This window comes from Mytilus trossulus, chromosome 2 (genome assembly GCF_036588685.1).
Source record: "Mytilus trossulus isolate FHL-02 chromosome 2, PNRI_Mtr1.1.1.hap1, whole genome shotgun sequence".
NCBI classification, from domain to species: domain Eukaryota; kingdom Metazoa; phylum Mollusca; class Bivalvia; order Mytilida; family Mytilidae; genus Mytilus; species Mytilus trossulus.
Genome location: NC_086374.1, coordinates 76,874,462 through 76,889,003, shown reverse-complemented (window position 1 = coordinate 76,889,003; position 14,542 = coordinate 76,874,462). Strand labels below are relative to the sequence as shown.

At 32.5% G+C, this 14,542-nt stretch overlaps 1 protein-coding gene across 1 annotated transcript in view; it reads left to right on the top strand.

Moving 5' to 3' along the window:
- The window catches only part of LOC134708033 (SH3 domain-binding protein 5-like), a 224,376-nt gene that overhangs the window by 39,455 nt on the left and 170,379 nt on the right, over positions 1–14,542 (top strand). The window contains exons 2-3 of the mRNA XM_063568280.1: positions 8,379–8,441; positions 9,214–9,342. Of these exons, the coding sequence (XP_063424350.1) occupies positions 8,379–8,441; positions 9,214–9,342 (192 nt within the window). The remainder of the gene's footprint in view (positions 1–8,378; positions 8,442–9,213; positions 9,343–14,542) is intronic.

Below are 14,542 nucleotides of genomic sequence, written 5' to 3'. Positions count from 1 at the left end.
TAAAAACAACGTTCCAGTCGAAGTTTTGGTTAGAACGTTACGAAATATTTTTTTTAATAATTCCGTAAATTATGAAAACGGTTATAATATGAATTCTTGTCATATTAAAATACTCTCAGTTGATATGTGTATTAAAAGATGTAACTTTGACTCTTTAATTATTTTTTTTTACAGAAGTAAAGATGTCTGTCGCAGATATAATAAAACTTAAAAATCGCGACGTTGTGATACGCTTACATGTACGAACATCGCGCGTAACGTATGAGCTTTCTAACTCACGTCCTACGGCTTCAAATGAGATATGCAACAAAAAATATTACGAAACACATGTACCAAGAGTAGCCCAACTTGTACAAGTTTCTTTTGCTTTTCGATTTACATCTAAAATTTCAAAGCTATAAAAGAGCACAAAACTGAATTAAAGCACATTTCCATACAAATACATATTGGGATTTTTTTTCCTATATATATTTTTATCTTACCTCCCATAAATTTATAGAAATATGATTGGTTAAAGAACTACACTTGGTGACTATGTATATCTGATATAGGGTGTCCTAAAAAATATAGGGTTAGTTACCATATGGGGTTAGTAAGGAACTACTTCCCTTTCAAAACAAAAAAGATGGCACAACCCTTCATAAAAACAACACGGTGTTGAGGAAAAATCTAAAAAGATTCAACAGACAAAAAAATGGATGATGAAAAGTTGAAATAAGTTCATAAAACATAATTAAAGCTAACAAGTTGTTATTATTGGCATTAAGGAGTTACTTCTCTTTCAAAACCAAAAAGAAAGAAATCTGGTAGTTTTCAACAGACAAAGAAATTGATACTTGTAATGAACGATTGAAATAAATTCATAAAACAAATTTAAAGCTTAAAAATTGATATTGCGGGCATTTCTTACTGCTTATTATTCTTGCATGTATTAACCAATCTGACCTAATTTTACTCTAATGTGTACAATTAAAAATCAAAAGGTTTTTTTTGTAGGTCAATTTAATTTTTATCATTTTCGGCTGTTGCTAAGCAACTTTTTTGTTCCTATGTTCAATGTGATTTTGTTGAAAAAATAATGATGACAGTAACTCAGCCATCATATATGAAAGAAAAAGCATTAACTGTAGCTAAACCATTAAATATTGCTATATTTATACCTCATATGGCAGAAATTACAAATATTTGAACCGTTGCTAGTCAATATTTTTGTTGCAAGGTTGTTGCTAAGCATTTTCAAACTGAAATTGAAGTGACTTTTCATTTGCAACCTCAAGTTAATGTTAAACAAACAATACTATTTTTAAATAAAACTAATGTGTAATGAGAAAGCAATGCATAAGTGACAATTTGGCTATTTAATAAAACCGTTGCTAGGCAACCTTCCGTTTACCGGAACATAAAAAAAATCATAGTTTTGAATACTTTCTACACTGAGGCTATCAATGATGTACATATAAACTTAATTTGGAAGAGGGCAAAACACGCCTTGTCCTTTCGTTGGAGAGGGGTCAAAATACAGCACAAACAACATTTTCCAAAAGACCAAAAGAGTGAAAAAAATATATATTATAATTAAACGCATTTGACTAGCAGGTCGAACAACTTGGCCCAGGTGTTCTTACACCCTGCTGACTGCCATAGGTGATTTCCAAATAAATTGATCACAAGGTGTTACAAAATGGATCTCTGTATTAATTTTATACAAAGTAGAAAACAATAAATTTGCGGCAAAGATGTTAAGCCACAATAAAAAGTTGCTAATTTTTTTACACCATATACGGATTTTGACAATTTATGTCTCTTCAGTGATGTAAGTGATCTAAAAGTATCTTGAAGGCCATTTAATTAAACAATTTAGGATAGACTCTTCAATTTTAAACAAATATATATATAAATATGATTTTTTTCTGTGACTGTATCTTACATTAATTTGTAGGATCCTTTACTATAGATAATTTAGATGATCTGTAAAAATAACATCTCCATGCCTTATGTACTATGTACTGTAGTACGACGCTAGATTTAAACTGCCGTGGAAAGGTAACACACGGCCACCGAAAGCTTCATTTTTATGAAGGTCAGGTGGTCGTGTGGTCTAGCTGGACAAATACAGTGCACGCGATTTGGTGTCACGATATCTCAGTAGCATGGGTTCGAATCCCGGCGAGGGAAGAACAAAATATTTGCGAAAGCAAATTTACAGATCTAACATTGTTGGGTTGATGTTCGGACGAGTTGTATGTACATAATATACACAGCCATGTATCACCATCCGATGAATAAATCTGTTGTAGAGTTGTCACTCGCTCAGCCGTACTTATATGAATATAATTATTTTCTGTGACTGTGTGTATCTTACATTAATTTGTAGGATCCTACGTTCAAACCTATGACTGCGTTGGATAAAAACCGCAATTTTTATACGTGTGCATGTCAAACAAATTTCGTTGTAGAAGGGTCTAAAAACAGCACAAACAACATTTTCCAAAAGACCAAAAGCGTGAAAAAGTATATTTAAACAAAACGCATTTGACTAACAGGTCGAACAACTGATGTTCTTTAACCCTGCTGACTGCCATTGACGATTGCCAAATAAAATTGATCACAAGATGTTAATATAAATTTAATACGTCACAGAAAAAAAAAAATTGTTAACTTGTGGACAGGATGTTGTGCCACAAACATTCGGCGTCAATATTTCTTTAGTACACCATATCCGGATTTCGACAATAAATGTCTCTTCAGTGATGTTAGGGATCGAAACGGTATTTGGAAGGCCATATAAAAAGTACCCTCATTTTTTAGAGAAAGTACCCTCATTTTTAGATTAACTCTTGAATTTTAAGAGTCAATATATAGGATGAACGGATCATATAAACCGGAGGGAAAATATGATACATGCCCAAACAAAAATTATAAACGAGTCTAAATTGAAAACTACGTTCAAACCTATGACTGCGTTGGATAAAAACCGCAATTTTTATACGTGTGCATGTCAAACAAATTTCGTTGTAGAAGGGTTTAAAAACAGCACAAACAACATTTTCCAAAAGACCAAAAGCGTGAAAAAGTATATTTAAACAAAACGCATTTGACTAACAGGTCGAACAACTGATGTTCTTTAACCCTGCTGACTGCCATTGACGATTGCCAAATAAAATTGATCACAAGATGTTAATATAAATTTAATACGTCACAGAAAGAAAAAAAATTTGTTAACTTGTGGACAGGATGTTGTGCCACAAACATTCGGCGTCAATATTTCTTTAGTACACCATATCCGGATTTCGACAATAAATGTCTCTTCAGTGATGTTAGGGATCGAAACGGTATTTGGAAGGCCATATAAAAAGTACCCTAATTTTTTAGAGAAAGTACCCTCATGTTTAGATTAACTCTTGAATTTTAAGAGTCAATATATAGGATGAACGGATCATATAAACCGGAGGGAAAATATGATACATGCCCAAACAAAAATTATAAACGAGTCTAAATTGAAAACTACGTTCAAACCTATGACTGCGTTGGATAAAAACCGCAATTTTTATACGTGTGCATGTCAAACAAATTTCGTTGTAGAAGGGTCTAAAAACAGCACAAACAACATTTTCCAAAAGACCAAAAGCGTGAAAAAGTATATTTAAACAAAACGCATTTGACTAACAGGTCGAACAACTGATGTTCTTTAACCCTGCTGACTGCCATTGACGATTGCCAAATAAAATTGATCACAAGATGTTAATATAAATTTAATACGTCACAGAAAAAAAATTTAAAAAAATTTGTTAACTTGTGGACAGGATGTTGTGCCACAAACATTCGGCGTCAATATTTCTTTAGTACACCATATCCGGATTTCGACAATAAATGTCTCTTCAGTGATGTTAGGGATCGAAACGGTATTTGGAAGGCCATATAAAAAGTACCCTAATTTTTTAGAGAAAGTACCCTCATTTTTAGATTAACTCTTGAATTTTAAGAGTCAATATATAGGATGAACGGGTCATATAAACCGGAGGGAAAATATGATACCTGCCCAAACAAAAATTATAAACGAGTCTAAATTGAAAACTACGTTCAAACCTATGACTGCGTTGGATAAAAACCGCAATTTTTATACGTGTGCATGTCAAACAAATTTCGTTGTAGAAGGGTCTAAAAACAGCACAAACAACATTTTCCAAAAGACCAAAAGCGTGAAAAAGTATATTTAAACAAAACGCATTTGACTAACAGGTCGAACAACTGATGTTCTTTAACCCTGCTGACTGCCATTGACGATTGCCAAATAAAATTGATCACAAGATGTTAATATAAATTTAATACGTCACAGAAAGAAAAAAAAATTTGTTAACTTGTGGACAGGATGTTGTGCCACAAACATTCGGCGTCAATATTTCTTTAGTACACCATATCCGGATTTCGACAATAAATGTCTCTTCAGTGATGTTAGGGATCGAAACGGTATTTGGAAGGCCATATAAAAAGTACCCTCATTTTTTAGAGAAAGTACCCTCATTTTTAGATTAACTCTTGAATTTTAAGAGTCAATATATAGGATGAACGGGTCATATAAACCGGAGGGAAAATATGATACATGCCCAAACAAAAATTATAAACGAGTCTAAATTGAAAACTACGTTCAAACCTATGACTGCGTTGGATAAAAACCGCAATTTTTATACGTGTGCATGTCAAACAAATTTCGTTGTAGAAGGGTCTAAAAACAGCACAAACAACATTTTCCAAAAGACCAAAAGCGTGAAAAAGTATATTTAAACAAAACGCATTTGACTAACAGGTCGAACAACTGATGTTCTTTAACCCTGCTGACTGCCATTGACGATTGCCAAATAAAATTGATCACAAGATGTTAATATAAATTTAATACGTCACAGAAAGAAAAAAAATTTGTTAACTTGTGGACAGGATGTTGTGCCACAAACATTCGGCGTCAATATTTCTTTAGTACACCATATCCGGATTTCGACAATAAATGTCTCTTCAGTGATGTTAGGGATCGAAACGGTATTTGGAAGGCCATATAAAAAGTACCCTAACTTTTTAGAGAAAGTACCCTCATTTTTAGATTAACTCTTGAATTTTAAGAGTCAATATATAGGATGAACGGATCATATAAACCGGAGGGAAAATATGATACATGCCCAAACAAAAATTATAAACGAGTCTAAATTGAAAACTACGTTCAAACCTATGACTGCGTTGGATAAAAACCGCAATTTTTATACGTGTGCATGTCAAACAAATTTCGTTGTAGAAGGGTCTAAAAACAGCACAAACAACATTTTCCAAAAGACCAAAAGCGTGAAAAAGTATATTTAAACAAAACGCATTTGACTAACAGGTCGAACAACTGATGTTCTTTAACCCTGCTGACTGCCATTGACGATTGCCAAATAAAATTGATCACAAGATGTTAATATAAATTTAATACGTCACAGAAAGAAAAAAAAAAATTTGTTAACTTGTGGACAGGATGTTGTGCCACAAACATTCGGCGTCAATATTTCTTTAGTACACCATATCCGGATTTCGACAATAAATGTCTCTTCAGTGATGTTAGGGATCGAAACGGTATTTGGAAGGCCATATAAAAAGTACCCTCATTTTTTAGAGAAAGTACCCTCATTTTTAGATTAACTCTTGAATTTTAAGAGTCAATATATAGGATGAACGGATCATATAAACCGGAGGGAAAATATGATACATGCCCAAACAAAAATTATAAACGAGTCTAAATTGAAAACTACGTTCAAACCTATGACTGCGTTGGATAAAAACCGCAATTTTTATACGTGTGCATGTCAAACAAATTTCGTTGTAGAAGGGTCTAAAAACAGCACAAACAACATTTTCCAAAAGACCAAAAGCGTGAAAAAGTATATTTAAACAAAACGCATTTGACTAACAGGTCGAACAACTGATGTTCTTTAACCCTGCTGACTGCCATTGACGATTGCCAAATAAAATTGATCACAAGATGTTAATATAAATTTAATACGTCACAGAAAAAAAAAATTGTTAACTTGTGGACAGGATGTTGTGCCACAAACATTCGGCGTCAATATTTCTTTAGTACACCATATCCGGATTTCGACAATAAATGTCTCTTCAGTGATGTTAGGGATCGAAACGGTATTTGGAAGGCCATATAAAAAGTACACTCATTTTTAGAGAAAGTACCCTCATTTTTAGATTAACTCTTGAATTTTAAGAGTTAATATATAGGATGAACGGATCATATAAACCGGAGGGAAAATATGATACATGCCCAAACAAAAATTATAAACGAGTCTAAATTGATAACTACGTTCAAACCTATGATTGCGTGGGATAAAAACCGCAATTTTTATATGTGTGCATGTAAAACAAATTTCGTTGTAGAAAGGTAAAAAAAACAGCACAAACAACATTTTCCAAAAGACCAAAAAAGGTGAAAAAGTATATTTAAACAAAACGCATTTGACTAACAGGTCGAACAACTGATGTTCTTTAACCCTGCCGACTGCCATTGGCGATTGCCAAATAAAATTGATAACAAGATGTAACAAAATGGACCTTGATATAAATTTAATACTAAACAGAAAACAATTTTAACTTGTGGTCACGATGTATATATATATAAATAAGTACGTCTGAGCCAGTGATAATTCTACAACAGATTTATTCATCGGATAACCAGCAGTAATGGTGATACATTGATGTGTACATTATGTGTATACAACTCGTCTAAACATCAACTCAACAATGTTAGATCTGTAAATTTGCTTGCGCAATTTTTTTGTTCTTCCCTCACAAGGATTCGAATCCATGCTACTTAGATATCGTGACACCAAATTGCCTGCACTGTAACCTGTGCGCTAGACCACACGACCACCTGGGCTTCATAAAAAAGAAGCTTTTGGTGGCCTGGTGTTACCTTTCCACGTCAGTTTTAATCTTGCGTCGTACTACAGTTCATGACATATAAGACATGAAGATGTTATATATATATATATAAAAGTCTTCATTGAAGACTACGTTCAAACCTATGATTGCGATGGATCAAAACCGCAATTTTTATACGTGTGCATGTAAAACAAATTTTCGTTGTAGAAGGGTCTAAATACAGCACAAACAATATTTTTCAAAAGACCAAAAAAAAGTGAAACAGTATATTTAAACAAAACGCATTTGACTTACAGGTCGAACAAGTGATGTTCTTTAACACTACTGACTGCCATTGGCGATTGCCAAATAAAATTAATCACAAGATGCAACAAAATGGATCTTAATATAAATTCAATACTAAACAGAAAACACTTATCTTGTGGCCAAGATGTTATGCCACAAACATGAGATGTCAATATTTTTTGTTGTACACCAGATCCGGATTCCGACAATGAATATCTCTTCAGTGAAGTTATATACGGTATTTTGAAGGCCATATAATTTACCCTCAATTTAAGATAGGCTTTATCTTGAATTTTAAGCGTCAATATAGAATGAACGGATCATAAAAGCCGAAGGGGAAATATGATACAAGACCAAGCGAAAAAATATAAACAAGTCTAAATTGAAGACTACGTTCAAACTATGATTGCGTTGGTTAAAAACCACTATTTTATACGTTTGCATATATTTTAAACCAAATTCGTTGTAGAGGGGTCTAATTTTAAATAGTCATTGCCATTATCACACTTCAACCATGTTTGTGACAAACAATCAAATAATCAAAAAATAAATCACACTAATATGTAACAATACACAACGAGTTGGACATGTATAAGTCAATTAAGGTTATGAATACGTTATACTCTCGACCTCAGTTCTAATGCATAAAGGAAACTGTTGTTTTAATTGATTGTGAGATGTGAGATAAAGGTTTTGTTTATGTTGATTGCTTAATCTAAATTTCAAACTTTTAAGATTTTCTTGATATCTTTAATATTTTTTATATAGTTATCTCGTCTATCTTATTATATGTTTTTGCAATTTACGAAGACATTATTTTCGTCTTCCTATATATACTAGTACATGTACATGTTAATTGCAAAATGTTGCTAATCGCTGGTCTCTTTGGATCTTATATTGTCTGCCTTTTCTATCAAAAGAGTGTGTTTACTCATTCTAAAATCACAATTTATTTCTCTTAAATCTGAATTAATGAGATTTTTGTTGACTCTTTTTATTATAAAAAGGCAACACATGTTATATCGCCAGCATAAAATTTACCTAGTAATCAATCAATCTTAATACTTATATTTTTCGTAATTTTATAATTCATGTTATCTACATCTAGAGGAAATACATATATAAATGAATGAATGTGCAATTAAAAATGTACAGTACTTTAGTATTTGTTTACTCTGTAGGAAGAGCTTGATGATTTAAACCACTGCAGTGCTGAAATTAATAGACTTGAAAATGAGATTGATGTAAGTTTCTTATCTAAAATATTTCAAACGTCATGATCATAAAATTAAGAAAGGAAATGGGGAATGTATCAAAGCGACAACAACCCATCATAGAGCAGACAACAGCCGAAGGCCACCAATGTGTCTTCAATGTACCGAAAAACTCCAGCACCCGGAGGCGTCCTTCAGCTGGCCCCTTAAAAAATATGTATACTAGTTCAGTTATAATAGACGTCATACTAATCTACGAATTATACACAAGACGCTAAAATTAAAAATCATACAAGACTAACAAAGGCCAGAGGCTCCTGACTTGGGACAGGTGCAAAATTGCGGCGGGGTTAAACATGTTTATGAATGCTACATGTATGAATGCCAGCATCCGTTGATGAAATCAAACTCACTGTTTATTTTTATATTACCATTTTTTGGTTTGCTCTTATATTGCCGATGTATTGTTTATTTTTTGCAATACAAGACATTGCTATGATTTTATCTGCATTACCATGGTAATATCAATAGAAACATATTAAAAAAAATTGTATAAAAAAATAACAAGTGGAAAGGTTGGAGTGAGGTTGTCACAATAAATGACAGGCAAAATATGTTTTTTTTTTTTTTTTTTACCTTTATCATAATTGACTGAAAAGTGGAACCCTACCTTTTTGGAAGGGTATTCCTCCACCCCCTCCGTTTATGAAAAGCACACGTGTTGTCAATTTACTTATTTTCAACTTTCCTCAAAAACCTAATTTAAACAAAAAGGTATTTTATGATATCTATATGGTTGCAGGAAGCACGAACACAATACCGGCAGACGTTTCATGAAGCATCAAGTAAAATGTCTCTGGTGTCGCAGAAAAGACGGAAAAGTATAGCTAAAGCACGAGAGTATTTTGAACTAAAACATGAAGAAAAACAGGTATGCTTAGATATATAAATAGTAGTGTCGATGATTGACCATTCTTGTCTGAGCAACAGTAGAACTTTGCCATAACTATCATTGGAGTATTTAGTTTAAAAATATTTCCGATGACCCGTCAAACCAAGTGCGATGGCCGCAAGGCTAAAAAATAACATAGAGGGTATAATGCAGATTTAACCTAATATCTCTGAAAACAAAGCAAAGTTAATCTGAGACATATGGAAATAAGGGGATCAAATGTAAGTGTTTGCCTTGTATCTCCGAAACTAAAGCATTGTGAGTAAATCACACAGCTGTTAAAATGTCCATCAGGTAAATAATGATTTGCCCCAACCTATTATTGAGATACTGCCCATAAAATAGTATTTTTAAGGAAATTTTGCATATTTTGGGTAGCATCTTGAATATTATTATAGATCAAAATTAAACTATAAGCAAGTATAATTTTCATCAAAGTAAGATCTACAAATAAGTCAACATGATCAAAATTTATTGTCAATTGACCCTTAATGAGTTATTGCCCTTTAACGACAATTTTTAACAACATTTCATAATTTGTTGTTAATCTTCTACTCGAACTACTGTTAGGGAAGGGTTGGGATCCCGCTAACATGTTTAACCCCGCCACATTATTTATGTATGTTCCTGTCCCAAGTCAGGAGCCTGTAATTCAATGGTTGTCGTTTGTTTATGTGTTACATATTTGTTTTTCGTTCATTTTTTTACATAAATAAGGCCGTTAGTTTTCTTGTTTGAATTGTTTTACATTGTCTTATCGGGGCCTTTTGTAGCTGACTATGCGGTATGGGCTTTGCTCATTGTTGAAGGCCGTACGGTGACCTATAGTTGTAAATGTTTGTGTAATTTTGGTCTTTTGTGGATAGTTGTCTCATTGGCAATCATACCACATCTTCTTTTTTATATACTGTTTAATTGTCAATTGACCCTTAATGAGTTATTTAAGGAATCCTTGTAAGATTTTTTCTGTCTATGAAGAAATAACATAAAAATTTTGGTGCACACTGAATAACGCGCGTTGCGGGTTAATTAACAGTGTGCACAATTTTTTTTATGTTATTTCGAATAGACAGAAAAATTATTACAGTCATTTCTTATAATTTTATTGTAAATTCCATTTTAAACCGTAGAAAACCATGAAAAAACGTTGATGACGTCACGGTCACATGACTAAATTATGTCTTTTGGCTCATAACAAAATAACGTCAGCCAATCAGAAGACGCGTTACATCCAAAATTAAATTATTGTCCTTTACTTTAATTTGAAACAATATTTCGCAATTTGTTGTTAATCTTTTACAATAATCTTCTACTCGAACTACTGAGACAAAGTTGACCAAATTTGGTCACAATCATCAAGGTATCTAGTTAAAAAAAAAAGATGTCCGATGACCCCGCTTGCCAACCGACATTGCCGACATAGCTAGATATAGAACATAGTAGTAAACTGCAGTTTTTGGTTTATATCTCTGAAACCAAAGCAAAAGTATAATGGTTGCATTATATCATGCATCAATTGAAAACAAAAACATACGGCTGCTGCTTGGTGCCTCTAGTTGCATTTTATCATGAAAACTATTATATTTAGAGAACATGTTTTCCTGTTATGCGTTATGTGATTTAAATTATAAAAGATAAACAAACACTCCAAATCACAAAAATGATCAGCAAGGCAAGATCAATTAAACAGACATTTTTTTCTGATAAAGTTGGTAGACAGTCACTGTTTATAGGAGGGATTGCCCATATATCTTTTTTTTTTTAGCAATAGACACTAAACAGTCTAAAAGATCAGTGAAACAATATGAACAAAAGAGATTTTCACTGGGTCAAATTCAACTAAATTTGTGGAGCAGTTTCTGCTTACCCTTCCGGAGCACCTGAGATCACCCCTAGTTTTTGGTAGGGTTCGTCTTGCTTAATCTTTAGTTTTTTATATTCTGTCATGTGTACTTTTCTTTGTCTGTTTGTCTTTTTTCATTTTTAGCCATGGTGTTTAATTTTCAATTTATGAGTTTGACTGTCCCTCTGGTATATTTCGTCCCTCTTTTACATTTGTTAGAGAATGTCCTTCATAGGCAGTTACTCTCAAAATTTAGACTTAGTGATCATTCCCTAGGCATTGAATTAGGAAGGTACAGAAACATTCCAAGAGCACAAATATTATGTATAAAAATGTGAAGTCCTAGATGATGAATTTCATTTCTTTTTGTATTGTGATATTAACATATCTTTGCGTTCTAATCTTTTTGCTTATCTAAAAGACTATGTACCATTATTTCAACATCTTGATGCATTCAATAAACTTAAACACATTCTAAACCCCATTCCTGAACTTGTTTGTCATATTGGAGTCTTCATTAAACAGTCTTTAGAACTGAGGGAGTCAGACCCGTGTCAGGCAAGGTTATGATGGTGTTTTTTACATACATTTATAATTCAACTCTAATGTTCTATTATTCTATATATTGTATTGTATTATTTTGTATTTCATTGTATTACATTGTATTGCATTGTATAGTATCAAATTATTGTTTGATTGTATTGCTTGACCCTCATGGGGGTAATTTTGCAATAAAGGTTATTTATTTGATATGCACATAGACCAACATGAGCGCGACACAGACTTTTAAGAGCCTCTATTTGTTATTGATAAACTTAATTGTTGTAACAATGATTGATTTTCCGTTGTTGAATACTAGATGATGCTTTAATATAATCGTTTAAGTTTTCAATAAAAGAGGGACAAAAATACCAAAGGGACAGTCAAACTCATAAATCTAAAACAAACTGACAATGCCATGGCTAAAAATGTAAAAACAGACACACAATAGTACACATGACACAACATAGAAAACCAAAGAATAAACAACACGAATAAACGAGATAATCAGATAATCAAACATTATCGGGTAGTAACGTCGTCATATCGAGAAGTGATTTTGTCATAGTTTGGTTAAGTTGGTCATGGGTTAGGTTTCTCCCCGATCAATTGACTCAGTTCTTTTCAAATGAGCAAATAAAAATCATATTAGATGTTTGAATCTATATTGTAAGTTAAGTGATCTACCAAGGAGGGTCATTTTAAAAAAATGTCGAATTTTCAGTACACCCATACTATTTTTTTTATTTCTAATGGAAATTTCAGTTGTAATGGTTTAAATGAAAGCTTGTCGGATTTGTGATTCAGAACATTAATAATAAACACACCTTACATCTATTTTGATAAGATTAAACTGCATTTAAGACCGATTTTGGGGGTATTTGTCTGCGTACAGTGTCAGAAAAACACATTTCAAATGATTTTTTTGCGATTTTCTGATCGCCTTGATATCTGCAAAAGGGACTTATTAAGAACGTAAAATATTACTCTAACGAAAAATCGTAGCTTCTTTATCATTGTATGTAACATATTATCTACAAACTAAATTGAATCAGCGTACAGGAGGTTCATGTCTTTCCTGTTACCGATACTTAAATCAGCCGTTAAATTATTCTCCCTATGAATATTGAATCAGTCAGTGTTGATCTCAAAAGTGCAAAGTAATCTTTACATTTAAAACGCCTCGTTTCTTGAACGACAGTGTAGAGAAAGGAAATTTCAAGACATTTAGTGAAAAAAAAGAGCGTACTTTTTTTCATGTCTATGCTGTTACCACCAATTTTGATTAATTACACCAACAGTATACTTGTAAAAAGTGCAATAACGTGTTGGAAACCAAATTCACAATAGAAAAACATAATCGCTTCACCAAAGGGAGTAGTTATTTCACAACAGCAATCAAAAACGATGAAATTTGTCTATCCTGTTATGTCTATCCTGTTACTATGGTTGCTATGGTTACAGTAACAGGATAGACAATTGTAGACAAAAACGTCGTTAATTTTTTTATCTTAACATATAGGTGCAAAACGAATAAAATGTTTCGTTGTATGAACTCATCTAAAGGTTATAACGTCTTAGTCTTCCTAATTAAGCATTCGCAGGTGCAATACTGATATCGGTAACAGGATAGACAAAAAGGTAACAGGATAGACTTTTATATAGTGATATATCAGAAACGTACGTTCCTGTTACCAATGAAATACAGAGAAAAGTAAACTAACTTACGAGGGATTTACTTGATGTTGGGTTTATTTGAAAGGGTGAAAAAATGCCGAACAATATGAATTGATATCTTAGACTTGCATTACTGATGGTAATTTTTACAACCTTTGAAAACCAATTTTTAGAGGCGTTTTTCAGTACAACCTGGAAAATGGGCAAATAATCTATTATATTACAGAATGAATATATATAGAAGTTTATTCTCTTGAAAACCATCTAATTGACTACGTAAAACAAGCTTAACATTTTATCCAAACCTTTTGTTAATAACCCAAAATTTCTTTTGAAAATGGTAACAGGATGGACAAAATAATGTACCACCGATCAAAAAATGTTTCAACATATTCTTGTTTGACATCATTTAGATTGCATCTTTTAATATGTTGTTCTTAAAGTACTGTTTGTTTTGATTTGCTTATGTAGAGGGTTGTTTAAAAAAGTAACTTTTAATAATTTTTTCAATTTCAAAATTCGACATTTTTTGAAAATGACCCAGGAATTGTTATTTTTAAGAATTGAACAGGGTCACCAGAATATCGAAATTGATATGATTTGGTCAAGTGGTTAACATGATTCAGTTAAGTTTCTATAACTTCGTCATGGATTTGATCAAATTCAATTAAACATATGTGTTCAGCTTTATATTGCTAGTTTGTTTGAAGCCACTGTGAAAAAAAAAATACACAATTTATTTATTGACTTAATAGTTATCAAAAGTACCAGGATTACAATTTTATACGCCAGACGCGCGTTTCGTCTACATAAAACTCATCAGTGACGCTCATATCAAAATAGTTAAAAAGCCAAATAAATACAAAGTTGAAGAGCATTGAGGACCCAAAATTCCAAAAAGTTGTGCCAAATACGGCTATGGTTATCTACTCCTGGGGTAAAAAAATCCTTAGTTTTTCGAAAAATTCAAAGTTTTGTAAACAGAAAATTTAGAAAAATGACCATATAATTGATATTCATGCCAACACCGAAGTGCTGACTACTGGGCTGGTGATACCCTCGGGGACGAAACGTCCACCAGCAATGGCATCGACCCAATGGTGTAAATAGTTATCAAAA